The sequence below is a fragment of the Brassica napus genome, chromosome C4, assembly GCF_020379485.1.
Source record: "Brassica napus cultivar Da-Ae chromosome C4, Da-Ae, whole genome shotgun sequence".
NCBI lineage: Eukaryota > Viridiplantae > Streptophyta > Magnoliopsida > Brassicales > Brassicaceae > Brassica > Brassica napus.
Genome location: NC_063447.1, coordinates 24,711,604 through 24,738,260, shown reverse-complemented (window position 1 = coordinate 24,738,260; position 26,657 = coordinate 24,711,604). Strand labels below are relative to the sequence as shown.

The 26,657-nt window shown below is 40.6% G+C and overlaps 3 protein-coding genes and 1 pseudogene across 5 annotated transcripts; 2 read left to right on the top strand and 2 right to left on the bottom strand.

The window, feature by feature from the left end:
- Positions 1-12,952: 12,952 nt before the first annotated feature.
- LOC125585922 lies at positions 12,953-13,873 on the bottom strand. Its single transcript, XM_048755642.1, has 3 exons — positions 13,582-13,873; positions 13,267-13,422; positions 12,953-13,110 (listed from the first exon to the last, which is right to left on the bottom strand). Exons 1-3 carry the CDS (start codon positions 13,871-13,873, stop codon positions 12,953-12,955), a joined length of 606 nt encoding a protein of 201 aa, XP_048611599.1.
- LOC125585921 lies at positions 13,873-16,590 on the bottom strand. Its single transcript, XM_048755641.1, has 4 exons — positions 15,948-16,590; positions 15,659-15,860; positions 14,893-15,522; positions 13,873-14,800 (listed from the first exon to the last, which is right to left on the bottom strand). The coding sequence occupies exons 1-4, from the start codon at positions 16,588-16,590 to the stop codon at positions 13,873-13,875; spliced, it is 2,403 nt and encodes an 800-aa protein (XP_048611598.1).
- An 89-nt stretch (positions 16,591-16,679) lies between these two features.
- On the top strand, positions 16,680-21,473 carry LOC125585920 (annotated as a pseudogene).
- Positions 21,474-22,039: 566 nt separating this feature from the next.
- On the top strand, positions 22,040-26,148 carry LOC106390658 (G-type lectin S-receptor-like serine/threonine-protein kinase At1g61360). 3 transcript variants are annotated; one of them, XM_022700771.2, is made up of 9 exons: positions 22,040-22,413; positions 22,572-22,616; positions 23,063-24,262; positions 24,342-24,452; positions 24,554-24,723; positions 24,820-25,030; positions 25,095-25,332; positions 25,424-25,574; positions 25,663-26,148. In XM_022700771.2, exons 3-9 carry the CDS (start codon positions 23,245-23,247, stop codon positions 25,981-25,983), a joined length of 2,220 nt encoding a protein of 739 aa, XP_022556492.2. In that variant the 5' UTR covers positions 22,040-22,413; positions 22,572-22,616; positions 23,063-23,244; the 3' UTR covers positions 25,984-26,148. The 3 variants fall into 3 exon arrangements, with proteins under 3 accessions (XP_022556492.2, XP_048612086.1, XP_013686618.2); XM_048756129.1 differs by lacking the exon at positions 22,040-22,413 and having other exon boundaries at positions 22,578-22,650; XM_013831164.3 differs by lacking the exons at positions 22,040-22,413; positions 22,572-22,616 and having other exon boundaries at positions 22,864-24,262.
- Positions 26,149-26,657: the final 509 nt, after the last annotated feature.

Sequence of the window (26,657 nt, the reverse complement as noted above, 5' to 3'; positions counted from 1 at the left end):
AAATGCACCCAAATCATCACTTTTTTCCAAGTCATCCCTGAACCAATAAAATTGTTAAAAGGACTCCAAAATATAATGGATAGTTCCTAAAACACATATATACCATGGCTAAAAGTGGGTAAAATCCATGGTATATCAAATGGCATCAGTGAGGACAATTCTACATATGGCTAATGTTTTAAATTGGGTAATTAAACAGATGGATGTAAAGAACGCGTTATTACATGTTGATCTACATGAGACTGTCTTCACAAAGCAACCAGATGGCTTCGTTGATAAGGAGAAACCTGATCATGTATGGGGCTCAACAAGGCGATCTACGGTCTCAAACAGGCTCCAAGAGCCTGATTTGATAAGTTCAGCTCATTTCTCATTGATTTTGGATTCCGTTGCTCGAAGTCTGATCCATCCTTGTTTGTCTACACAAAAGAGAAAGATATCATCATCTTACTACTATACGTAGATGACATGGTTGTGACAGGAAATAACTCAGATATTCTGACAACACTTCTGCAACAACTCAACAAAGAATTTCGAATGAAGGACAAGAGAAGAATCCACTATTTTCTTGGCATTCAAGTTAAAAGTCTTGAGAAAGGTCTATTCTTGTGTCAACAGAAGTATGTTTGAAGACTTACTTGCTGTGGCGGCAATGTCAGACTGCTCTCCTATGCCAATTCCTCTTCTCCTGCAGCTCAACAAGGTACAATTAAGATCAAGATGTGCCATTCTCAAACCCTACATATTTAAGAAGTTTAGCAGGAAAGCTTCAATACCTGGCGTTGACAAGGCCTGACATTCAATTTGCCGTCAACTATGTATGTCAGAAGATGCATGCTCCAACTCTCTCTGACTTCACTCTCCTGAAACGAATTCTAGGATATGTCAAAGGCACTATCACCATGGGAATCTCTCTACATAAAGGCACTGATTTTACCGTCACTGCCTACAGTGATAGTGATTGGGCTGGCTGTAACATCACTCGAAGATCAACTGGTGGTTATATAACATTTCTAGGCAAAAAGCTAATCTCTTGGTCATTGCGAAAGCAACCTACAGTACTAAAAGCTCAACCAAAGCCTAGTACCGCACTCTATCAGAAACATCATGAGATTACCTAGTTGTGTTCTATCTTTCGTGAATTGGGCATTCCTCTGCTTAGTACTCCGTTGCTCCTCTGTGACAACTTGTCGGCGGTCTTGCTCTCTGCCAATCCCTCGTTTCACTCTCACACGAAGCACTTTGCTCTCGATTACCATTAGGTTAGAGAGAGAGTTGTGTTGGGAGCTCTTGAGGTGAAGCACATCCCCAATCATCAGCAGATCGCCGATACTTTCACAAAATCTCTTCCGGTTGAAGCGTTTTCTTCTAAGTCCATATAGCTTTCAGCAAGATGCAAATTGGTCGTGGTATTTCTCTTATGTAGATAGAAGCTCAAAACTTTCATATCTAAGTTTAACATCAGAGGGTTCACTAAAGAGATTTCGGCACAGTGGGACCAAATGGGGAGAAAGCTATCAGGCTCCAGCCAATTCATGCGATTTTTATGGTGTATATGGACCTTTTGGGTTGTGCAGAATGTCAGGATCTCCAAAGTGTAAATGCTTCAAAGGGTTTGTACCAAAATCCTCAGAGGAGTGGAAAATAGGAAACTGGACTGATGGTTGTGTAAGGCGTACCGAACTATATGTACCCAACTAGATTGCCAAGGAAACTCCACTGGAAAAATTTCAAACATCTTCCATCCTGTTGCCAACATAAATCTTCCAGACTTTTACGCATTTGTAAGCTCTATGGATGCTGAAGACTGCTACCGGCATTGCCTCCACAATTGTTCTTACTTGGCCTTTTCTTATATTCGTGGAATTGGGTGCTTAATATGGAACCAAGAGCTGATGGACGTAACACAGTTTTATGTAGGAGGGGAGCTTCTTTCCAATCGTCTTGCACGCTATGAACTAGGTATAGATAAAAAGTAACACAAAGTAGCTACTTCTTGCATTGCTTAATATCAATTTGTTTTTTCTTCAATATATTTCAGGTAAAAGTAATCACAAGAAAACAATTTATGTCGTTGTTGTTAGCCTTTCTTTCTTTGTAATTTTGGGTTCTTCTGTGTTTGGTTTCTGTAGATACAAAGTAAAACGTAACGGTAACTATCTCTCTCTCTCTCTCTCTCTCTCTCTCGTTCGCTAGCGGTAACACACTGATGAATTTAATAGCTATATTTCTATTCTTGTAACTTTAATCCAGCTAGTAAATCAAAGGACGTCTCAAAAGATGCATGGAGGAATGGTCTAAAGCCACAAGATGTCCCTGGTTTAAATTTCTTTGAGATAAAATCCATTGAAACTGCTACCAATGATTTCAGCCTGTCAAATAAACTCGGACAAGGTTGATTTGGTACAAGGTAATATAATTCCTGTCCTCGTTGCTCTTTTATATTCTCTGTTTATGTTCTCAAGATGACGATGTTGTACGAACTGTTTCAGGGGAAGCTGCAAGATGGAAAAGAAATTGCTGTAAAACGGCTTTCTAGCAGGTCGGGGCAAGGCAAAGAGGAGTTCATGAAATAAATAGTACTCATCTCAAAATTACAACACAAAAACTTAGTTCGGATTTTTGGATGTTGCATTTAAGGAGAAGATGTAAGAATATATTGAGTGTTATATCTATACGTAATGTACAAGAGAGCCTTATATACACGGCTGAGCTCTAGGGCTTTACAAGGAGAGTTTAATGAGAGAATATTGTCTTTACATAAGTAGAAGATTCCAAACTCAATCAATGATATGATTGATCTCTAATAAGTATGTAGCACCGACATTATCACAGTAGATTTTTTTTGGAGATTCTGTCTTGGAGGAAGACCAAGTTCTTGTAGAAGGGAGAGTATCCACGTAAGCTCAGAAGATGTGTTTGCAACTATGCGATATTCTGCTGATATACCATGGATTTGACCCATTTTTATTCATGGTATATAAGTATTTTACTTTCTATATATTATATTATATTCTATTAGGTATGTTTTCAGCTTCAGGAGTATCTTGGAGTAAAGTGATAATTATGGAGCATTTAGGAGCTTAAAAGAGATTTCATCCGAGCTGACCATTAGAGGTCGATACGAAGAAGACGCAATCGATCGATACACATCCAGTGCCGTCGATCGATACAGAAGAAAGGTCTCGACGAGTGAAGATTATGATCGATCGATGTACATCTTGTCCGGTCCGCTCGGTCGCTACGTAGCGACCGAGTGTCCGTTCCGCTCGGTCGCTACGTAGCGACCGAGCTCGAGCCAAGCTTGATCGCTACGTAGCGACCGAGCTCGAGCCAAGCTCGATCGCTACGTAGCGACCGAGCTCGAGCCAAGCTCGATCGCTACGTAGCGACCGAGCATCCGTTCCGCTCGCTACGTAACGACCGATCTCGAGCCAAGCTCGGTCGCTATGTAGCGACCAAGCGTCTATTCCGCTCGGTCGCTACGTAGCGACCGATCTCGAGCCAAGCTCGGTCGCTACGTAGCGATCGAGCGTCGTAGCGACCGAGCGTCTGTTCCGCTCGGTCGCTACGTAGCGACTGAGCTCTTCCGAAACGTTGATACGACATTAGTCCATGCATTCTCGTCTACCCTTCGATGCTATCTCCCAAAGACCGTAGCGAACCCATTTCATGTTTCCCGCCATTCTAAGTCATCGATCAAACTTTACGGTTAAAACCGCAGAAAGTTCGTTCTTTATCGAAAGAAGCCGTAATAAACGCTTCGAGTCAGAAGACGGCCAAAAGGGACCTAAGACATGACTCGAGGCCCAACTTATGATTTCTTAACCAAGAGCCCGTAAGCCGCATGACGGTTTACGTTTGGTTCGCAAAGGAAAGATAAATGTCAAGTTTCCGCGGATAAATACGAAATTTTGATGATAATAACGAATATCGGAAAAAATGGAATATCTCCATTTTTACGCTATGACGGCTTAAGGGCAGAAGAGGAAAAGCGCAAACCGACCTAGGAGCCAGTATATAAGGAGTCCTAGGCGAGAAGCATGGAAAGGGACTTTTTCAGAGAAAACTTAGCACTTAGAACAATTAGGCAACTTTCCGTTTTTGTTATTTCGAGCTGCGACTCAACTAGGTTTTGCAGTCTTAGGTTGTTAGAAGTAGGAATCTTGCCGACATCTCTCATAGCCGAGGCTTCTACCTTGTTGTAACGCTCTTACGCGAATTCGGAATAAAACTCTTTTTGCTCTCTTTTACGATTTCTTATTTCTTTTCGTCTTTAATTGTGTGTTCTGATTGCTTGGCGTGTGGTTAACAGATATCCGGGACCTCTGGGAAATTATGGTTTTCCTAATTTTCCTAATTTAAACAGAAATCGACAGTGCGAATTTCGGTTCCCACAGTTTGGCGCTAGAAGGAGGGGGGGGGGTACGGATTACTCTAACTCATAGCCACAAAACGCTTGATCAAAACAATGTCTGGAAATACGAAAGACAAAATTGCAGTTCGCAATAATGCTGGTAAGACAACCCCAGCCGCCACTGCGCCTATGGCCAACGTCTACGCAAACGCCACAGTTCTTGAGAAAATCGAAAACCTTGCTGCGACTTTTCGCCACAGGAAGTGAAGTGAAACAAGCTCGCGATTTCTCTTCCTAAACATAAAGGGAAACGATAAATCTTATCAAACCCCGCAAGTTTGGCTCTTATCAAACCCCGTAAGTTTGGCTCATTACCGAACAAAAGAAATCTTGATGCGTAAGGATTTTACCAAAACACGTTTTCCGAAAACATTTCGGAAGGGTAAAACAGGTTCTCCCAAAAAGTGCAGAAAACCCCTAGGTTAATCGCGGAAAAAGGAAGCGCAACAAATTGATTACATAGCTCGGTCGCTACGTAGCGACCGAGCACGCAAACGGCTCGGTCGCTACGTAGCGACCAAGCTCAAGCCAACTCTCCAATCGCTACGTAGCGACCTGTAAGGCCACAGAAAGGTCCTCCTTTGCGTTCTCTTTTGAATCCTCATCAAAACGCTTTTCGTTTCGTCTCAATCGGAGTTTCCGTTGAGATTTTACGACGAAAACAAGTAGGACTCTTCTTTGCTTGCTTCTACTCGCTACATAGCGACCTGTCAGACCTCCAGCTCGCTACATAGCGACCTGTCAGACCTCCAGCTCGCTACATAGCGACCTGTCACACCTCAAAAATTTCCTCCATTGTATTCTCTTTTGAATCCCGATCGAAATGCTTTTCGTTCCGTCTCAATCGGTGTTTCCGTTGAGATTTTACGACGAAAACAAGTTAGACTCGTCTAAACTCCTTGGCTTGCTCGCCCTTACCTCCATCTTTGCGTTCTCCTTCGAATCTCGATCGAAATATCTCTTGTATCGTCTCGATTGGAGTTACCATTGAAACTTTACGATAAAAAAATTAAAAAAAATAAATAAATAAAAAAACCGCAAAGACTTGTTTTCTCGCATGGATTCAAATTAATCGTATAAAACGGCAACGGTCAACTTAACACCTTAGCCGCCTCGAGTATATACGATTACGTTGAACCTTTTTATAAAAATTGATGTCGAATCTAAGGAGAAGATAACAGTCAAGTTCGAAAGATAAATGTCAAGTCTCAACGGATAAACACCAATATCGAAAATGGCGAACATACACGAGAAGAGGAAGGGGAAATAAGCAAGCAAAACTGAGAAGAGACAAAACTGCATCTTCGAGGGAACTATGGTATTTCCGACTTGAAATTTTTGAAATCAGACTTGGAATTTTCGTAGGAAAATACTAAGAAATAAAAACGCCTTTGAGACTGCCATAGAACTTTAGGGAACGTAAAACCTAGGTGGATAGTCTAGCGAACTAAGTCTTAGGTGGTTTTTCCTGTCTCGATATATCGTTCCATAACTGTTCAGCCAGGTCTGGCAAACCGATCTAAACTCTCCGAAAATCGAGAAACGATCGCCACGCATATCAAGCTCGCTTCCTAAAGAGAGAAAAAACTAGAGACATGAACGTCGTCTTAAAACCGATTTGTTTCCAGCGATTTTCTCAAAACCGACATATCCCAAGTCGTCAACCTGGAAACAACCAAATCACAGTCCCAGCGTCGTCTTTAAATCGACCCGGATTGTCGATCATTCTAAACCTCGGAAGAAGAAACGTACACAACCCTTCAAAGTATCGGTTCAAACGTTTTCTTTCGTAAAAAAGGGGGGGAGTAGGTACATATACTATACTCGTATACTCCCAAACTTCAAAAACTTTTTCCTTGTCATCAAGAAAACGCTTTCGTCAAAGCAAACTCTCGCAACAATGGGCAGAAAAACATTTAGGCAATACAATGCCTCCATAAAATCGTCCCAAAAAGGCAAACGACAATCTAAAATTCTTCTAAACGCTAGCAACATATCCAGACGATCATGAACATAATCTTGAAAACTATACAACATTTCTTGTCGCAATCATGCGTATAGAAAACCTGTACCAATATCAAATTAAAACTCGACGATTAGCCAAAGTCTTGAAGCCCTTTCCGGCTTTATAAAGCCAGTTTCGTATAAAAATTTCTACGAGAAATCTTCAAGCATCAAGGAATTTCAGTCAATTTCCGTTGAACCAAGTGAGTTACGGAAAAGTATCGAAAACATTTGCGACGAAGAAAACTCGAGAATAAATGTAGCATCGAGCACATTAAAGGGAACACTTTCTTCCCGATCGTTGGCTAGATGTACCTCAGGGTTACCAATTCGTTCCAGAAATGAATGTGTCATGAGAATTCTCTCAAAAAGCCTATGAAAAACGTTATGCGACTAGATCGTAGTGAAATAAACTTCGGTAACACTCCATGAGTAACTCCAAGCAACTTTCACCTAAAATCGAAATCACAGCATAAACGTTTCTCGTAAAACCCGCGGAAACAACGCTACTTTGACATGTGTATACATATCACCGATTTACAATATTCGTAAAACCGGTCCCGATTACTTACACGAAAATCCTTCGTACAATTAGACCAAGTCTTACGAATAAACTTTTGAAAGTAAACAGAAAGTAAACATAACTGGTTTTACGAAGAAGTATATTTTGTATAGCAAATACAAAGCTGTAAAATCTGACTGACCAATCTAAAGAGAGAGATCTTTGCATTACGATTTAACATATCTCGTATTTTAGCCATGCGGCTCACTGGCTTCTGCGTTTCGTTCCCCTCGGTCACATCCGAGCAGGCAATCGTCCCGCAACTGACTCCGCACTGGTTCTGTATCAAACCTCTTAGGCTACGTCTTCCTCAGACAAAAACGAATCAATTCTCATAAGACTATAGGTAACATTATACGAAACATTCATCAAATAACTGAAACCTAAAGCATAGAATCATTTTCTACGACTATCGGCCATATTAGCACAAATAACTCTGGCAAACTTGGCCTATCAATCTCGACAAGCGCTCTTTGGCCCTCGGTCAATTACGCCTTCCAGTAAAGGTCCAAGCCAGAATTTGCCATCCCCTTTAAGGACGATCGTAAACTAACATAACCATGGTTTAATCATCGACCTACAACATCCTTGGCTATCTGAGAAAACACATCCTTCATGCCAAGCTAAATTATTTGAGAAACCATCGCTCCATCACTTAACGGCTAAACGACAATCTACGATTTTGTCTAAAAACGTCGTGAGACTTTTAAGAGAATAATTATCGTACAACCCACGGTCGGAAATCATATGATAAATTTTTCGTAACGAAACTCAGTTCTAACAACCAAACGGTTAACGGAAAACCAAAACTTGTCGACAATCGACCAAGTTCGATACATTCTACAATTCACTTTAAGCCCGCTATGTTTTACCCATAATATGCGGCATGTAAGGAAGAATTTGTAACAAGCTTCTCGAGCTATACGAAATATCCTCAAAAATGCACGAAATAGATCTCGGGAGGACAACACTTCACAAAGCACTATGAAGGAAAAAGCTTCTTCCCACAGACAAATTTACGCGACACCTCAGTCCTAATTCGTCGATCGCAAATCAAATTATTAGCATCCAAACAAGAACAACAATTTTGGCTGCAAACATCCGTAGTCAAACCAGAATGTTTCTCAAACGCAGGGCTAAGACTAAACCCTTGCAACATCGCGAAACATCTTCAAGCCCGCGAACATTTCAAGCACGAAACGCGACATACGAAAGAATAACAAATCTTCAGCATCGCGAGACGTCGCAGACGCATGAAGATTCGTTCTTCGACGAAATTTTCTTCCTCGATAAAAACACTTTCTTGGAAGACCAGACAGTCATACGCACTAACATCTTCTCAAAATATATCCGTCTTCGAAACGATAATTTTAACCATTAAGTTTGTTGCTGATCACAACAAACTCTTAACGTCCTAAACAGACTTAGCCATCTCGTAGAGATGACTCTCGTACATCCGACACAAGGATAATAGCGCCATAAAAAAAAGCAAAATTTGTGGTCAGCACTTCCAGGAGGCTTAAAAATTGTCCTTGGAGAGATGCTCGGTTCCAACCATACAAGTCGTATAAGCCAAGAACCTATCGCGGACTTTAAATCGGTATGGAATCAGGATGAAACTGAAACGGGATACGTAAGTCGAATTAGTTATCACACCCTCTAAAACCAGGAGTAAACCTAGGTCTTGCATTAAACCCAGCGCACTGGTCTCTAACATCTCTAGGCATAGTATTAAAAACCTTGATACGAGATCCCAAAATTTGTCTCTGCCAATATTCGAGCGTCTTCAGAAATCCCGCAAGTTTGCACACTGCGGAAAACTCTCGAAATAGATCACGGATATAGCAGTTCACATAGAGTTAGATTACAAGATGACAACTCATAGTCTTCCTTCTACACCCATATAAAATGCCATCGGCAGCAACACGCCTGATAACCTCTACATAAAAACTAGACCGTAAAGGTCTCGCTAGAAAACTAGTCAAACGAACCTTAACTCCAAGACGAACTACGAAAGGCTTGATCCCTTCAACAAGGCTACGTAGGCAGCCGTCATAAGGCGCAGCCCCAATCTTATCGCGTTCTACTTTTAGAAGAGCGAGAAGACCACTTACCACGGACCTTTTCGACCATTAATTCTGCCTAACTCACCTAACTTGCCAAGATACTCGCTAAAACCTCACGCTAGAAGGTCATGGTTCTAACGAGCTGGGGGCTAACTGTTGGGGTCTAAATCGGTTACGACGAAGTTAACATTCAAAACGTCCGAAGAAAATGAGAAATTTCTTAGACAAATACTTTTTCGAAATAGATTCTTTCTTACGAAAAGCTTTGCAGAGGAAACACGAGACATCGGACAAGAGCTCGAAAAAGGTCGCTACACAACGACCGAACGCGTGTTCCGCTCGGTCGCTACGTAGCGACAGAGCTCGCCAAAGCTCGGTCGCTACATAGCAACCGAGCGTCGTAGCGACCGAGCGTCCATTCCGCTCGGTCGCTACGTAGCGACCGAGCTCTTCCGAAACGTTGATACGACATTAGTCCATGCATTCTCGTCTACCGTTCGATGCTATCTCCCGAAGACCGTAGCGAACCCATTTCATGTTTTCCGCCATTCTAAGTCATCGATCAAACTTTACGGTAAAAACCGCTGAAAGTTCGTTCTTTATCGAAAGAAGCCGTAATAAACGCTTCGAGTCAGAAGACGGCCCAAAGGGACCTAAGACATGACTCGAGGCCCAACTTATGATTTTTTAACCAACAGCCCGTAAGCCTCATGACGTTTTACGCTTGGTTCGCAAAGAAAAGATAAATGTCAAGTTTCCGCGGATAAATACGAAATTTTGATGATAATTACGAAGATCAGAAAAAATGGAATATCTCCATTTTTACGCTATGACGGCTTAAGGGCAGAAGAAGAAAAACGCAAACCGACCTAGGATCCAGTATATAAGGAGTCCTAGGCGAGAAGCATGGAGAGAGACTTTTTCAGAGAAAACTTAGCACTTGGAGCAATTAGGCAACTTTCCGTTTTTGTTATTTCGAGCTGCGACTCAACTAGGTTTTGCAGTCTTAGGTTATTAGAACTAGGAATCTCGCCGACAGCTCTCATAGCCGAGGCTTCTACCTTGTTGTAACGCTCATACGCGAATTCGGAATAAAACTCCTTTTGCTCTCTTTTACGATTTCTTATTTCTTTTCGTCTTGCTTGGCGTGTGGTTTAACAGATATCCGGGACCTCTGGGAAATTAAGGTTTTCTTAATTTTCCTAATTTAAACGGAAATCGACAGTGCGAATTTCGGTTCCCACACTAGTGAGCATTATCAACCTGCGCCTAGGGCTTAACTAGAAGCATCGATCGATATTGTCTTCTGGCAATCGATCGATATTTGCGAAAGGTGTATCGATTGATATCCCTATAGGACCATCGATCGACACTTTCTTGTGATCAAAAGACGACAGTTGAGATCCAAGATCTAGTTAGTTAACCAATGAAACATTGTCATCGCTGATCACTGTGATTATGGAGTTGAGCTCTAATATATCATGCATGCAACTGTTCGGCATCTATAGGATTATAATCTCCAACACCTGAATAGAAACCCTGCATCTAATATCTTCAAATAAGTTACACCCCAATCATCTTGTTAGTCGAGCAATAGACTTGCTCAATTAGGATTGCTATTTACTTTTAAACCATAAAACAACAAACACTCAGAATTAATAATTTACTAGATTTAATAGGTTCCCTAGCTCCTTGTGGATTCAATCCCTAAGTACTGCAATTAAACCTCTTATTTGAGAGAGTAATTCACTCCCTAGGGTAATATGAGTGGTATCATCTGCCTACATAGATGATCGAGCAATCGTATTCTGCTTCTTGGAGGACCAAGAGACCAGATGATGACCAATGTAAATAATGTACCCATTTGTGGACACGTAGTCATCAGCATCACCATCCCAGTCCGCATCTGAAAATGCATGAAGAACCATGGAGTTGTTGCAGCAGAGTAGAATGCCATGATCTGTAGTGCCTGCTAAGTATCGCAGAGTTCTCTTAACTGCATTCCAATGATCGACGGTTGGAGCATGCATGAACTGTGAAAGTCGATTAACCGCATACTAGAGATCCGGACGAATGAATGCTAGATATTGCAGACTTCCAACCACCCGCCGCTCTTCTGTAAGATCCAAAATATGTTTGCCAGAGAACAGAGTCAACTTTGGAGATGTTGCCATTGGAGTAGTGACGGGTTTTGCGTTGAGCATGTTGGTTTGTTCCAAGAGATCCAACATGTAGCGTCTCTGACATAAGTGCCTACCCTTCTTGTTACGCTTGACTTCAATGCCAAGAACATAGTGTAGCTCTTCATGATCTTTGACTGAGAACCGTTGAGCAAGAGCATTAAGTGTTTGTTGGATGAGGTTGTTATCATTTCCAGTCACAAGTATGTCGTCAACATACACTAGAACATAGACCACTGATTTCCCAAGGTTGACGATAAAAAACGACGTGTCGGAAACATAGTTAATAAAACCAGACTGAATGAGATAGGCTTGGAGTTAAACATACCACGTTATGGGCGCTTTCTTGAGACCGTAAATGGCCTTGCATAAGCAGCAAACATGGTGCGGTCTATCAATATCAACAAAGCCTTTAGATTGTGACATGTAAACTTCATCTGACAAAGTACCTTGGAGAAAAGTGTTATTGACGTCTACTTGTCGAATTGTCCAGTTGCATCAACCGCTACCCTGGGAACTATTCGTATATTCGTGGACTTGATGACGGGGCTGAGTGTCTCAGCATAATCGAGGCCTGGACGTTGATTGTAGCCTGTGGCTACCAGATGAACTTTGGGACAATGAACCGTACCGTCAGGGTTGTATTTTGTCGTGAAGAGCCATCGATTACCAACAATGGTAACATTCTGTGATGGTGGTGGATCAAGCTCCCACGTGTGATTCGCGATTTGAGCATTGAATTCTTTCATGGCTGCTTGACGCCATTTTTCAACCGCTAGAGCTTGATTAATCGTTTTGGGTTCAGTGTTTTGGGTTAGGTTGGAGGCATAGAGGTCTTTTCATTGGGTTTTCGAATTCCAGCTTTGGCGCGAGTCAGCATTAGATGGATATTGTTTTGATTTGGTTCAATTTCTGGGTTGTTTAATGGTTGAGCTGAGGACGATGGCGAAGAGGATGATGACGAAGAAGAGGGGATGGGCAATGAATTATAGGTTGTGAGACTTTGGCCGGGTCTTCTGTTATTGATTGGGCCTAGTTTTCTGTTTGTGGTGTTGGTTGGGCCTGGGTTGTTTCTGGATTCTTAGGTTGGGGAGTCTAGGCCGTAGGTTGCGGTCCATTTTGATTTGGAGCAGTGGGTTCAGAGGGGGGAGAGATAGAAGAGAGGCCGTTGATTTATGAGTTTATGGTGAACAAAAGCCTTGACACTTTTCTCTTTGCATGATCCATTTTTGCCTCATTCCTTTACTTTCGTCAGTTTTCCACTTTGTATAGAATTCTGATATTTTTAACACCGTACTCTTAGATCCAAGAAGAAAGCTCAAGATTGACTACCCGAAAAGATTCAGTATCATCCAAAGTATTGCCCGCGGACTTCTCTATCTCCACCGTTATTCATGCCTCAAAGTCATTCACTGAGACCTGAAGGTGGCCAATATCCTTCTTGGTGAGAAGATGAACCCAAAAATATCAGATTTTGGATTTGCTCAGATGTATCAGGGAACCGAATATCAGGACCACACTCGCAGGATTGTAGGAACTTTGTAAGAATCCATTTCCAAAACATTCATAGTCATAATAATATATCAAACTTGATTCAGAAATTTTATATTTGCACAGAGGATATATGGCTCATGAGTATGCATAGACTGGGAGGTTCTCTGAGAAGTTAGACATCTACAGCCTCGGAGTTCTACTGTTAGAAATCATTAGTGGAGAGAAAATCTCAAGATTCAGCTATGGCGAATAAGGAAAAACCCTTCTTGCATATGTAAGCAACTCTATTGACAACCTTAAGAGCTCGGATTCTCAATCCTCCTTCATACTTTGTCTGACATACAACACTCCAAGCCACCTTAGCTCCCGTGACTTTTAACTCAGGTCCTGTCCAGAGAAAAGCCCCACAAAGACTCTCTATTTCCTGTATACACTTACTAGGAAGAAGATAGACAGTGGCCCAGAAATTCACCAAACTCAATAATACCGATTTAATCAATTGAAGTCTACCGGCATAAGAGAGAAATCTACTTGTCCAGGTACTGATTCTGCCCCTGATCTTCTCAACCAACGGGAAATAGTCTTGTTTACGCATAGCTTTAGTCATCAAAGGAAGACCAAGGTATCTAACAGGAAGCTCTCCTTTTGCAAATGGAAAATTTGACAGTATTCTCCCTTCCTCCACCTCAGAGACCCCCGCTAAATATAATGTAGATTTCACTATGCTTATATTCAGACCAGACCACTCAGCAAATTTATCAAATACTGATAGAGCTCCCTAAACAGACTCTTTTGACCCCTCCACAAACACCATCATATCATCCGCAAAGCATAGGTGAGTTATAGAAAGCAACTTACAACGAGGATGAAACTTGAACTTCTTCTCTGCCACTGCTTGATCGATTTTTAGCGACAGAACATTCATACACAGCACAAAGAGATAAGGAGAAAGTGAGCATCCTTGGCGCAAACCTCTTGAGCTTTGAAAGTAGCCAGCCAAGTCTCCATTCACCTGCACCGAGAATGATGGAGTGGTGATACACAACCTAATCCATCTAATGAACCTCTCCGGAATTCCCAAAGCTTCTAGACTCCTCAAAACAAATGTCCATTGAACAGAATCAAAAGCTTTGGATATGTCTATCTTCATCACCCCCTATGAGTAACAGAATCCTTATGGTAGTCTTTCACCAATTCCGAAGCCAGAAGCACATTCTCCATCAACAATCTCCCTTTGATGAAAGCAGATTTATTCTTTGTTATTACACTAGGCAATATCTTCTTCAGTCTGTTCGCCAAGATCTTTGACACCACTTTGTACAACACATTGCAGCAGGCAATGGGCCTATAGTCCTTCATCTCCATGGAATCAACTTTCTTGGGAACTAAGACAAGTATGGTTGAGTTGACTTCTTTTGGCAGGAACCCATACTTGAATACAGATTGAACTGCTACAATGAAGTCAGCTCCGATGACTGGCCAAGCAGTTCTGAAGAATTCACTCAGAGACCCATCGGGCCCTGGAGATTTATGTGAAGGTATGGAGAACAACACTTTCCTTATTTCCTCTTCTGAAGCCTCACCCTCCAATTGTCTGCAATCTTCTTTCGTGCATCTATATTTCATTAGCTCCTTTAACTCTGCCACAGTAGCTTCTTGATGATTATCCGGGCTCAGGTTCAAAAACTCCGAGAAATATCTCACTGCCTCCACTTTTATCTCCTCATGCATTCTAAGAACAACTCCATTTGAGCTTCTTATCTCTCGAATGGTGTTCTGAGCTTTGCGAGCTCTAATAGAATTGTGGAATGTTTTGTTATTTAAGTCTTCCACTTCCAGCCAATGAAGCTTTGCCTTCTGCTTTAGGTGTTCTTCTTCCAACCCCGCAATATGTAGCCATTTCTCATAGGCTTCCGCTTCCTCATGAACACTAACTTCTGTAGGTTGCACCAGAGTATTCTTCTGCTTCTCACATAAGGTACCATAAGCTTCCTTGGTTCTCAATGTTAGATTCCCTAGCTTCTCTCTTCCCAGTTCTCTTATATGAGGCTTAAGGTTTTTGAGTTTCTTGGAGAATCTGAATATAGCAGAAGTTGAGTGAAATAGCACCTCCGTAGATTCCCAATATTAGGGATGAAACTCGGTAGACTCCCAATAGCATTCACATACTTGAATGGCCGTTTTATTTTTTCACTTGATGGCATCAGATGGATCTTGCATCTTAAGTGATCAGAACATCCCCCTGGCTCAAATTTTGCAAATCCATTTGGGAACCTATTGAGAGCCGCATTATTCATCAAAACTCTATCTAACTTCTTGCAGATCACACCCTCTTCCCTCTTGTTGTACCAAGTATGAAGCGGCCCCTGATATCCCATGTCAGAGAGATTACAATCTAGGACCATCCTTTGGAAATCTCTCATTCCACTCGGAGGCCTAAGCAATCTTGTGAACCCAGTACTCTCCTCACCATCAAGAATCTCATTAAAATCACCCATTAACAGCCAAGCTTTGTTTTTGAACATTGGAGAAGAATGATGGTCACATAGATCTCCCCATAAGACCTTTCTCTCTTCTGCCCCATTGCTCGCATAGATAAAGGAGCAAAAAAACTCTTCCTCATTTTGAAACCCTATCGAGCAAGTAATAAGTTGGTCTGACTTGTACACATGAGTCATACGAACTGACTCTCTCCAAACTAGCCAAATCCTTCCTCCCTGACTATGTTCATAGTTCATCATTGCTGACCAATCCTTGAACACCGAATTCAAAATTTCTCCCGCTTTCCTTTCTTTCACCCTAGTTTCCAAAACACATCCAAACTTCATATCACTGCTTCTAACCCACTCTTTGAAGATGGTATGTTTCAAAAATTTGTTGAATCCGCGCACATTCCAGAAGAACCCCTCCATATTAGTTTTTCCGTCGAGAAGACCTTTTGCTCTTAATAGGATTTTCATCACGAGCTTTAGCCTTCTGGCCTTTCTTTCTACCTCTCTGCATATTTGCTTTATCCTTTCTTGTACTTCCTTCCAATAACCTATCTTCCAGCATCTCTTCTTCAAATATCTCCAATTTCTCATCACCCACTTCCAAATCATCAGTCTCAAAATCTTGTGCCTCTTCAGGAATTTCACCTTCTTACTCATCATTGATGCTCAACACTGTAAACTTTGATGCCGAGATTTGGATTTTAGAGTCATCTATCTTCGGAGCCGATCTACCAACCTTTCCCGGAGAGACCTGTAGCCATTTCACCACATCATCTGTTCTTGTATTCAGAGCTGCTTCCTCCACCCTATAAGTAGAGGACTCCCCCATCATAACCTCTTTTCCTTCCTTACATGTATCTCCAACATCTACTACCTCTTTACTTCCCTCTACTTCCTTCGATTTAGAAGCTGAACTAGCTTCCTTCTCTTTTCCTTTCCTCTTCAGAGAACAGACTTTCTCACCATGACCCCATTTGTCACAGTGTTGACATCTTGAAGGAAGCCACGGATAGTGAAACTCCACCATGAACTCCTTCCCTTTGCTTGAGAAGTTCATCTCCTTCGGTAATGCTTTAGACACATCCACATTCACAAAAACTTTTGCGACTTTGAAACTCGAACAAGCAATTGTCTCAGGGTGTAGCTTTACTGGAACTCCCACAGGACTAGCAATAAGACTGAGACCCTCCCAAGAGAACATATTCAAAGGGACCTTTGTGAGATGAATCCACATGGGAATCGACTCCTCTTCATGTTTCTCCTCCTCTATTCTTGGATTCCATTTTGTTACTACCATCGGAACCCCTGCAATATTCCACATACCCTGCCTTAGAATCTTCTCTCGAGCTTTAGGATCTGAGATTTTGAATTGCATCGTTGTCGCATTACTTCGTATACTTCAACCTTTGCAGATAGATCACCATATCGCCAAATTTTGTTAAGGACCATGTGGACCTTGGCAAGATGAGGAGCCAGATCCAGAAACTTTCCTATAACGAAATCATCCCACAGCGGCGTCGAATCAGTGACCACCGCATCCGGAATCTCCACCTTTTGCTTCCCCCCTTTAGTCGATATCTCAACCTCGTATTTTCGCAGCGATTTCTTATCTTGAGCTACAGATACCCAGCTTTGATCCAATTTCTTCTCGATCTGAGATCTACCAACCTCCGCAGTCTCTTCCCCCCGAACTCCTTCCGGAACAACCGTCAGATCCGGCGGAATCGCCGTCTCCATCGTAACTAAAAAACCCAAATCGCAGTCGCACTCAAAATCGCCTTATTTTTCTCTCACCAAAACGCAGCGTTTTTTCATTATTGATGATGTTTCAGGAACAACGATATGGCAAAGCTTCGAGAATCTTGGTGATACTATGCTGCCTCACTCATCGTTGATGTATGATCTTTCCCATGGCACGAAGCGTGTATTGACTTCATGGAAAAGTAATAGCGATCCATCTCCTGGGAGTTTCTCACCGGAGATTACACCACAAGTCCCCTTGCAAGGCCTTATAAGAAGAGACTCACTGCCTTACTGGAGAACTGGTCCATGGGCAGAAACAAGATTCACTGGGTTTCCACAGTTTGATGAAACATATGTAAGTCCATTCACGGTTGTCCAAGATTTAGCAACCGGCACAGGATCTTTCTCTTATTCCACGCTAAGAAATTTTAATCTATCGTATATTACCCTAACATCAGAGGGGGAGATGAAGATATACTGGGATCAAGGCAAAAGATGGATGCATCACCTTGCGGAACCAGAACACCATTGTGATTTAGACGGTACCTGCGGGCCTTTTGGTTTGTGTGTGAGATCCAGTACCCCGAAGTGTATATGCATGAAAGGGTTTGTACCCAAGTCAGATGAGGAGTGGAGAAGAAGGAAATGGACAAGTGGGTGTGTGAGACGTAAACAGTTATCTTGCCAGGCGAACTCTCAAGCCAAAGAGACAGACGGCTTCTATCGTATGACCAATGTAAAGACTCCGGATATGCACCAATTTGCAAGCTTCCTCGATGCAAAATGTGCTACCAAGGTTGCCTGCGCAACTGTTCTTGCACAGCATTTGCCTATATAAGTGGGATTGGATGCTTAGTGTGGAATGGAAAGCTACTGGACACAGTTCATTTTTTGTCTAGTGGGGAAACTCTCTCCCTCCGTCTTGCACGTTCGGAATTGGGTTAGAATCAAACATATTTCTTCTAGAGATGTTATTACTTTGAAGATTCAACTTTCTTTATAATTTTATGTACCAGCTGAAAGCAGTTTAGCCAGGATTATTGTTGGTACTGCTTCAAGCCTTTCCATTTTCGTGATATTGGTTGTTGCCGCATATATGTTATGGAGATACAGAAATGGGAAAAATGGTGAGACAGTGAAAACCTTAGCAGCTTTATTTCTCTCGTTCTCTTTCCATGTCCCAGTATTTTGTTCTTAATCAGCTTTACACTAACTGGTGCAAGATGCATCGAAGAATGATTTCGAGCCACAAGATATATTAGGTGTAAATTTCTTTCCGATTGGTCAAGGTGGATTTGGTCCAGTGTACAAGGTATGTTATATTCTGTTCTATTTGCTTCTCCTCTCTATATTTCTTCTTCTCCAGATTTTATCTTAAACTATTCTTCCAGGGAAACCTGCTAGATGGGAAGGAAATAGCCGTTAAACGCCTTTCTAGTAGCTCTGGTCAGGGTACAGAGGAGTTCATGAATGAGATAACATTAATCTCAAAACTACAACATAGAAACTTGGTTCGGCTTTTGGGATACTGCATAGAAAGGGAAGAGAAGCTATTGATTTCCGAGTTTATGGTGAACAAAAGCCTTGATATATTCCTCTTTGGTCTGTCCTTTATTTCATTTCTCTTTTCCTTCTCATTATATGGTAATAGTTGGTGTGTTACTGTCACTAATATTAGTCTATGTTATTGGCTAGATTCAACTCTAAAGCTTGAGATCGATTGGCCAAAGAGATTCGACATCATTCAAGGTATTGCACGTGGACTCCTCTATCTCCACCGTGACTCCCGCCTTAGGGTCATTCACCTAGATCTGAAGGTTTGCAATATTCTTCTGGATGAGAAGATGAACCCAAAAATATCGGACTTTGGATTGGCTCGGATGTTCCAGGGAACCCAGTTTCAGGACAACACTCTAAGGGTTGCAGGAACTTTGTAAGAACCTGTCTTCAGCTAAAACCTTAACAAGGATTCGTTCTTTATCATCCTATAATCAACATCTGGTGAAACTGTTTGATATTTGAACAGTGGATATATGTCTCCACTCTCCAGAGTATGCAATGGCAGGGTTATTCTCTGAGAAGTCTGACATCTATAGCTTCGGAGTTCTGATGTTGGAAATCATCAGCGGAAAGAAGATTTCAAGGTTCGCCTTTGGTGGTGATGAGAGCAAAGGCCTTCTTGCATATGTAAGTAAAAATGATTTTGATTTTTCTTCAATTGTAGACATTTCCAGGCACCCTTACAAATTTGTTATTAGTATATTCAGGCTTGGGAATCTTGGTACGAGTCCGGGGGAACTAATCTTCTGGATAGAGATCTTGATTATTCTTGCAACGCCATTGAAGTTGCAAGATGTGTTCAGGTTGGTCTTCTATGTGTTCAGCAGGACGCTGCAGCTAGACCAAACATTCTTGAAGTACTGTCTATGATTACTTCAACAACAGATCTTCCAATTCCAAAGCAGCCAATATTTGCGGTGCAAACTCAATGGAAACTTCTAACGATGTGTCATCGTCTAAATATCTTTTCTCTGTCAATGACTTGACACACTCTGTGATCCAAGGACGATAAAAGCTCTTATTATATATAATTCATGAGCCTAAGATTTTGAGATCTCATGTTTTGTTATCCTTTCGTTGACTTGGTCAATACTCAAAACAGGTTAATACTGTTATTCATTGTGCATCACAGGCATTTTTGTACTTGTTGATATCATCTTATCTTGCCTGAATGAGATGTCAAGTTTTGAAGTCTAGCAGTAGGGACCAATTGTTGAAGCCGCCCATCAAAGTCATACCTCCACTATCAGCAATAAGGTGAGGATTTTTAATGATTTTTTGATCTTCCAAATTCCACTGCTTACGCTTTCAGAATTTTTAAATCACTTGAAACGTATTGGTTTATGTGTCAGAGCTGATTAATATTGTTGAATCCTTGAATAATGCAAGTAGGATGTTGCATAAATCTAGCTCTGTTTTGTTTTTGCTTTATTTTTGATGCTTTATTTCTGATGTGATTGGTTAGATGGAAAGTTGTTGGCTTCTATTCTATTATGAATAATATTCAAAGTTCTCTGCCAAGGCAACATGGAATATAAAATACGGAAAATATAAATATGTTTTTTGTTTTATTTGGTGTGAATGGAAAGAGAGTGATTCTAGAAGGTCAATGTGGTCTAGATGGTTTTTTCATAAACTTAAATCTGTTGAAAAGCTCTTGTACGTATGGGGCAAGATTGATATTGTTTTATTTGCTTCCTTTCTCTTCTTGCTGATCATATTCCCAAGTAATGGCTATGCAGCTATATCCAAAGCAAATCCTTATGAGTTAGGAAACCTCAGTTGTATGTTGGGATCTGGTTCAAGAACATTACTCAGATCGTTGTTTAGGTTGCTAATAGAGATAAGCAAGTCACAAAAACAAGCGTGAATCTCACTATCAGTAGAAATGAGAGCCTTATTTTACATGAGGAGAAGAACAAGATAAGGCTCCCATTGCTACTGATAGTGAAAAGCCAGTCACTCTGCGAGTGTTGGGTTGGCTCGGATGTTCTAAGGAACACAACATCAAGCCAACACTCACAGAGTTGTTGGAAATCTGTATGTATCTATATGCCTCCTTTATTTATATGGATAACATCTCAAACAAACTCTTTACTTTCTTACATTATCAACCCGAGTAAGTAGTTTGGTACATATATATGCCTCCAGAGTATGAATGAACATGAATGATCTTTGAGAAATCCTACATCTATGCATTGGGAGTTATAGTACTGGAAACCATAACATGAAAGAGGATTTCGAAAACTTCACTATTGGAGAGGAAGGCCAAATTAAGTCTTCTCGATTATGTACGTCAAATTACTTTTTCTATCGTTCTTAAATCTTGATTTACGGATCAAATGTTTCTTATATGTTTGTGTTTATCAAATTTCAAAATATATCCATTTCCGGTTCTGACACCGAAGTACCGAGATATATACATATTGGTTTGTTCTACACTCAACAACAAGCTGTGGATAGACCCAACATTGCACAATTCATGTCAATGCTTCTTATTACAACAATGGATCTTCTGAGACCAAAACAACCTGTTTTCGCTTTACAATTCCTATGAATGATAATAACACAAAGTGCTATATTTGGTAGATAAAAGAACATTGCTTTTGCAAATGATAAACCATGTTTACAAATTGAAACGATTGTGAAGATATTGGTGCTTAATATAAGCTGGTTATGTATTGAATCACCTAAAACACTAAGTTTTGTTGTTTGTTGCCTGCCACTCTTGGAGTCTGATTTTTTAAAGTGAATTAACACAAGAAATTAAAAAATGTTTAAAATAAAAGAATTTTAGGGTCTTATAAAACTATGAAGTAGAAACTTCACCTTTCGTTTACATTTTGATGTATGCCAAATGTCATCTTGATTTAAGATATTTTAATATAACAAGACAAACAAGAACGAACATAAGTGGAAAACAAAAAAAAAAACGTTAGAAGACCCAAAAAAAGCCATTTAATTTTACGACGGAGAGAGGGAGATTAAGCAGGAACCTATTCGGAACTACGGTAGGCGCTAGTCGGACGACAACCCCGAACCTAGTGAGTTACCGATTTTTCGAAGAATACTCGAATATTACGCGGGACCTAATTTTAAATACAATTAAATATATTTATAATATATTTAGTTATTTTAAACACGATGACACATGTTCTTAGAAATAATTATATAATTTTTTATATATAATTTTAAACAGATTCTTTTTGATTCGTCGAACATCTAGATTATGGTGTATTTGGTACGAAAAAATTCTTAAATGAAATAATTATGTGTTTGTTTTGGGTTTGATAGCTAATTGTAATTATTTATTAATGAATAATTATACAAAATCTGTCAATAATGAGTAAAAAATAATCAACCGTGTTTCAATTTTACACGGACAGAAAAAAAAACTTAAAAAGTCTAGGCAGAAATTATGCACGGAAATTATGCGGTCTTACCCATATCAAAGGCGAGGCGGCCGCATTGTTTTTAACATGGCCAAAGAAGTACGGCTTCAATGTCCAAACCGCACGTGTTTTTGACTTTTTTTGTGTCTACGCCAGAGACAGAGAAGGCTTAATGGCTCAGATATTCAAAGAAAAGAGACAAATCCAGAGTGTTGTTCACGGCCTTGCAAAATATCATCATCTTCAAAATTCTTCTTTTTCCTGCTTTCTCGCGTCATCAAAAATTGTGTGGTTTGTTTACGCAAGTTTCTCAGTTAAAGTCGCAAACTTTTGATCCAAACGCTTACGCCCAGATGATCTCAGTATGACTAATCACAATTACTTTTTTAAACTTTTTTGATTTTCCTTTGGGTCTCTGCTTGACCGCTTCTTCAATAAGGGAGGGGCGCAGTGTTTATGTTTGACGAAATGACTGACGGAGTTTTGACTTCGTGAAAATATAGGTACTTTAGATTTCTCTTAGTTGTGTTCTTGCAAGAAATCCAAAATCTTGTTTGATCCGACGTATATAGTTATGTACTTGAGTTATTCAAGCTGATTTATCTATGCGCGATTATTATTATTATTATTGCAATTTCAATTTGTGTGATTTAAATGATAGTTTGAAGGAAATATTTCAGATATGCAAAGGTTCCGTAGCATCCAGGTAACTTCTGCATATGGACCCTCTTTCATGGAAAGTGAGTGTGAATTTTGAAAAATATTTTTCAGCGCTTGGAGAGAATTTTGACTTCTATGTAGACTTAGCGCAAATGGATTGTTTCAACCTCTCATTCTTTATTTCTGTTTAATTGTAGAAAATAGAAAGCAACTTGAAGAATAGATTATTGATAGTGATACATTATTGCACCATACAAAGTTAAAGGAAACTTTGAAAAAGTCAAGTATTGCGATCTAAAAACCTGGTCAACTTTAGGTGTCTCTTTAAGTAGCAGAAGAAGACATCAGTTTCTACGTTTATAGATCAAACTCTATAGGAGGATTGTTCTTTAAATTCCACCAAAATAAAATTTATTTGTTCATATCTCAAGATGGGTATGGTTGTATGCTTGCTCTTGATAACAACCTTGTTCTTCAACTCTGGCTATGCAGCTATAACCTCTTCGAGTCCTTTGTCAGTAGGCCAAACTCTCAGCTCTCCTGGTGGATCTTTTGAGCTAGGCTTCTTCACTACCAACAATTCAAGGAACCAGTATGTTGGAATCTGGTTCCAGAAAGTCACTCCTCGTGTTATTGTTTGGGTGGCTAACAGAGAGAAGCCAGTCTCCAGCCCCATGGCGAGTCTCACAATCAGTAGCAACGGAAGTCTTGTCTTGTTCGATGGCAAGCAAGATCACGTGTGGTCATCAGAAGGAGATCTCACTTCAAACAAGTGTCGTGCTGAGCTTTTAGACACCGGGAATCTCGTCCTCGTGGATAACGTTACTGGAGAGTATTTGTGGCAGAGTTTTGAGCATCTTGGTGATACTATGCTACCACTCACGTCTCTGATGTATGATACTCCTCACAACAAGAAACGTGTTTTGACTTCCTGGAGAAGTGAGACTGATCCATCACCTGGGGATTTTGTAGCTGAGATCACACCACAAGTTCCCTCGCAAGGCGTTATATGGAAAGGCTCGTCGCCTTATTGGAGAAGCGGACCATGGGCGGGAACGAGGTTCACTGGGATACCTGAAATGGATGAATCATATATAAATCCGTTGGGAATGGTTCAAGATGTAGTCAACGGCACTGGTGTTTTCGCTTTCTGTGTACTGAGAAATTTCAATTTGTCATCCATCAAGCTAACGTCAGAGGGATCGTTGAGGATTCAACGCTATGAGGGAACCAAATGGATTAAGCACTTTGAAGGTCCGGTGAGCTCGTGTGATCTTTACGGTACATGTGGACCTTTTGGTTTGTGTGTGAGGTCCGAGACTCCAACGTGCCAGTGCTTGAAAGGGTTTGAGCCAAAGTCAGATGAGGAGTGGAGAAGCGGGAACTGGAGCCGTGGGTGTGCGAGGCGCACGGACTTATCTTGCCGAGAGAACTCTTCTGAAGAAACACAGGGGAAAGAAAGAGACCTCTTCTATCATGTTGCCAACGTAAAGCCTCCAGATTCTTACGAATTAGCAAGCTTTAGCAATGAAGAACAGTGCCACCAGGGCTGTCTAAGGAACTGTTCTTGCACAGCCTTTTCATTTATTAAAGGAATAGGATGTTTGCTCTGGGACCGGGAGCTGTTAGACACCGTGAAATTTGCTGCCGGAGGAGAGACTCTTTCCCTTCGTCTTGCACATTCTGAATTGAGTAAGCCTTCATAAAGAGCCTTTCTTGTAATCTCTTAACTGTCTTGAGTCTTAACAATGTTGTTGTGTTTCCCTTTCAGCTGGAAGCAAGCGAATCAAGGTTATTACTATTGCCACTCTCAGCCTCTCTATTTGCTTGATCTTGGTGCTTGCTGCATATGGGTGTTGGAGATACAGAATGAAACAAAATGGTGAGAATACAAATAACTTCCTTCTGCTTTTGCTTTCAGGCGTCTATTTGAGCTTTAGCTCAATACATTGGTGCTAACACATCGTTGCTTATGTTTATTAGATTCAAGTCTTGTCTCCAAGGAAAATGTAGAAGGCTCTTGGAAGAGTGATTTGGAATCACAACATGTCTCAGGTTTAAACTTCTTTGAGATTCAAACCTTACAAACCGCCGCAAACAATTTCAGCGCGTCGAATAAACTTGGTCAGGGTGGGTTCGGTACGGTTTACAAGGTAAGAGATACGGTTCCTTCTATATAGTAAGAAGCTCTTCCTCGTTTTGATATTTTTGCTTCTTTATATGACTGTCTGCAACTATGTTGACTTCAGGGGAAGCTTCACGATGGGAAGGAAATAGCTGTAAAGCGTCTTTCCACCAGCTCTGTTCAGGGTAAAGAGGAGTTCATGAATGAGATAAAACTTATCTCAAAACTACAGCACAGAAACTTGGTTCGGCTTTTGGGATGCTGCATCGATGGAGAAGAGAAGTTATTGGTCTTTGAATATATGGTGAACAAAAGCCTTGATACTTTTCTCTTTGGTAAGCCTCCTCTTTGCTCATGATAATAGAAAGTTCTTTATTCTGATCAGTTTGGCTGTAACAGATTTGAAGAAGAAGGTTGAGATTGATTGGCCTAAGAGATACAATATCATTCAAGGAATTGCTCGTGGACTTCTCTATCTCCACCGCGATTCATTACTCAGAGTTGTTCACCGTGATCTGAAGGTCAGCAACATTCTCTTGGATGAGAAAATGGACCCTAAGATATCGGATTTTGGATTGGCTCGGATGTTTCATGGAAAGCAACATCAAGACAGCACTGGCAGTGTTGTAGGAACTCTGTAAGAAACCAATCCTAATCTTCCGACATGCTCAGTAAAAACTCTTTCTTTATGTTTAACTTGACTAACTTGTAAATTGATATGTGAACAGAGGATACATGTCTCCCGAATATGCTTGGACAGGGACGTTCTCTGAGAAATCCGACATTTACAGCTTCGGAGTTCTGATGCTCGAAATCATCACCGGAAAGGAGATTTCGAGCTTTAGCTACGGAAAAGATGGCAAAAACCTTCTCTCATATGTAAGAACATGTCTTAAACACTTTGCAGGGTCTAGATTTGATTCTAAATTCTCACATGCTTTCGCGGGTTTTTGATTTGTTGTAACAGGCATGGGAATCTTGGAGTGAAACTGGAGGAGTGAATCTACTGGATGAAGATCTTGTTGATTATGATGATTCGGTTGATACAGTTGAAGTAGGGAGATGTGTTCATATTGGTTTGCTCTGTGTTCAACATCAAGCTATTGATAGACCAACCATCAAACAAGTTATGTCGATGCTGACTTCCACAATGGATCTTCCTAAGCCAACACAACCAATGTTTGTATTGGACACAAGCGATGAGGATTCTTCTCTGTCTCAACGCTCCAATGGTCTCTTCTCTGTTGACGAAAACAAATCTTCCAAGGAGCTAAATTCTTCCACGTGAGTGTGTTGCCCAATCTGATTCTTCCACGTGGGCATGACTATATGTTTAGTTAAAATTGTAAAATAAATCAAGGATGGAAATTGACTATTTAGTCAGCCATGAGGTTGTAAATTTTACATTCTCCCATTCTCTCAATCTTCATATTTATTTCGATTTGGTTATAAAGTTTTAGAGACTTCAAATGAGACAAAAGGTCAACAATTACAACCAATCGGTCCATAAATCTCTGTTAGTGTGCCACCAAGTGCACATGGCCCCAAATCTTAGTCACAGCACTATAAGTTTTAAGCAACAAAGGAGACATTTTTAATTCTCATATGTTCCATCACTCTCACTTTTTTCTCTCCACATAATTGAAGTGTGGTAGATGGAAGAGATCACTCTATCTCTACACAGCCTCATAGGCTTCTTTATCACTTGATACCATGTGCTTCCCTTCTTCCTTACATACGTCCAAGACTACATCCATTTATACAATAGCAATTCCTTAAATTTTAGTTTCATTTTTCTAATCAAATCTATTAGCTTGAATCTTGTTGTATGTCATGTTTAGCAATTTTTCCATTTCCGCACCAAAGGTAAGATTGATCACTGAACTCCTTAAATAATGCTAGTGCAACTTGATTGAGAACGGTTATCCTTTTTTTTGAGCAACTAGAACGGTTATCCTAAAA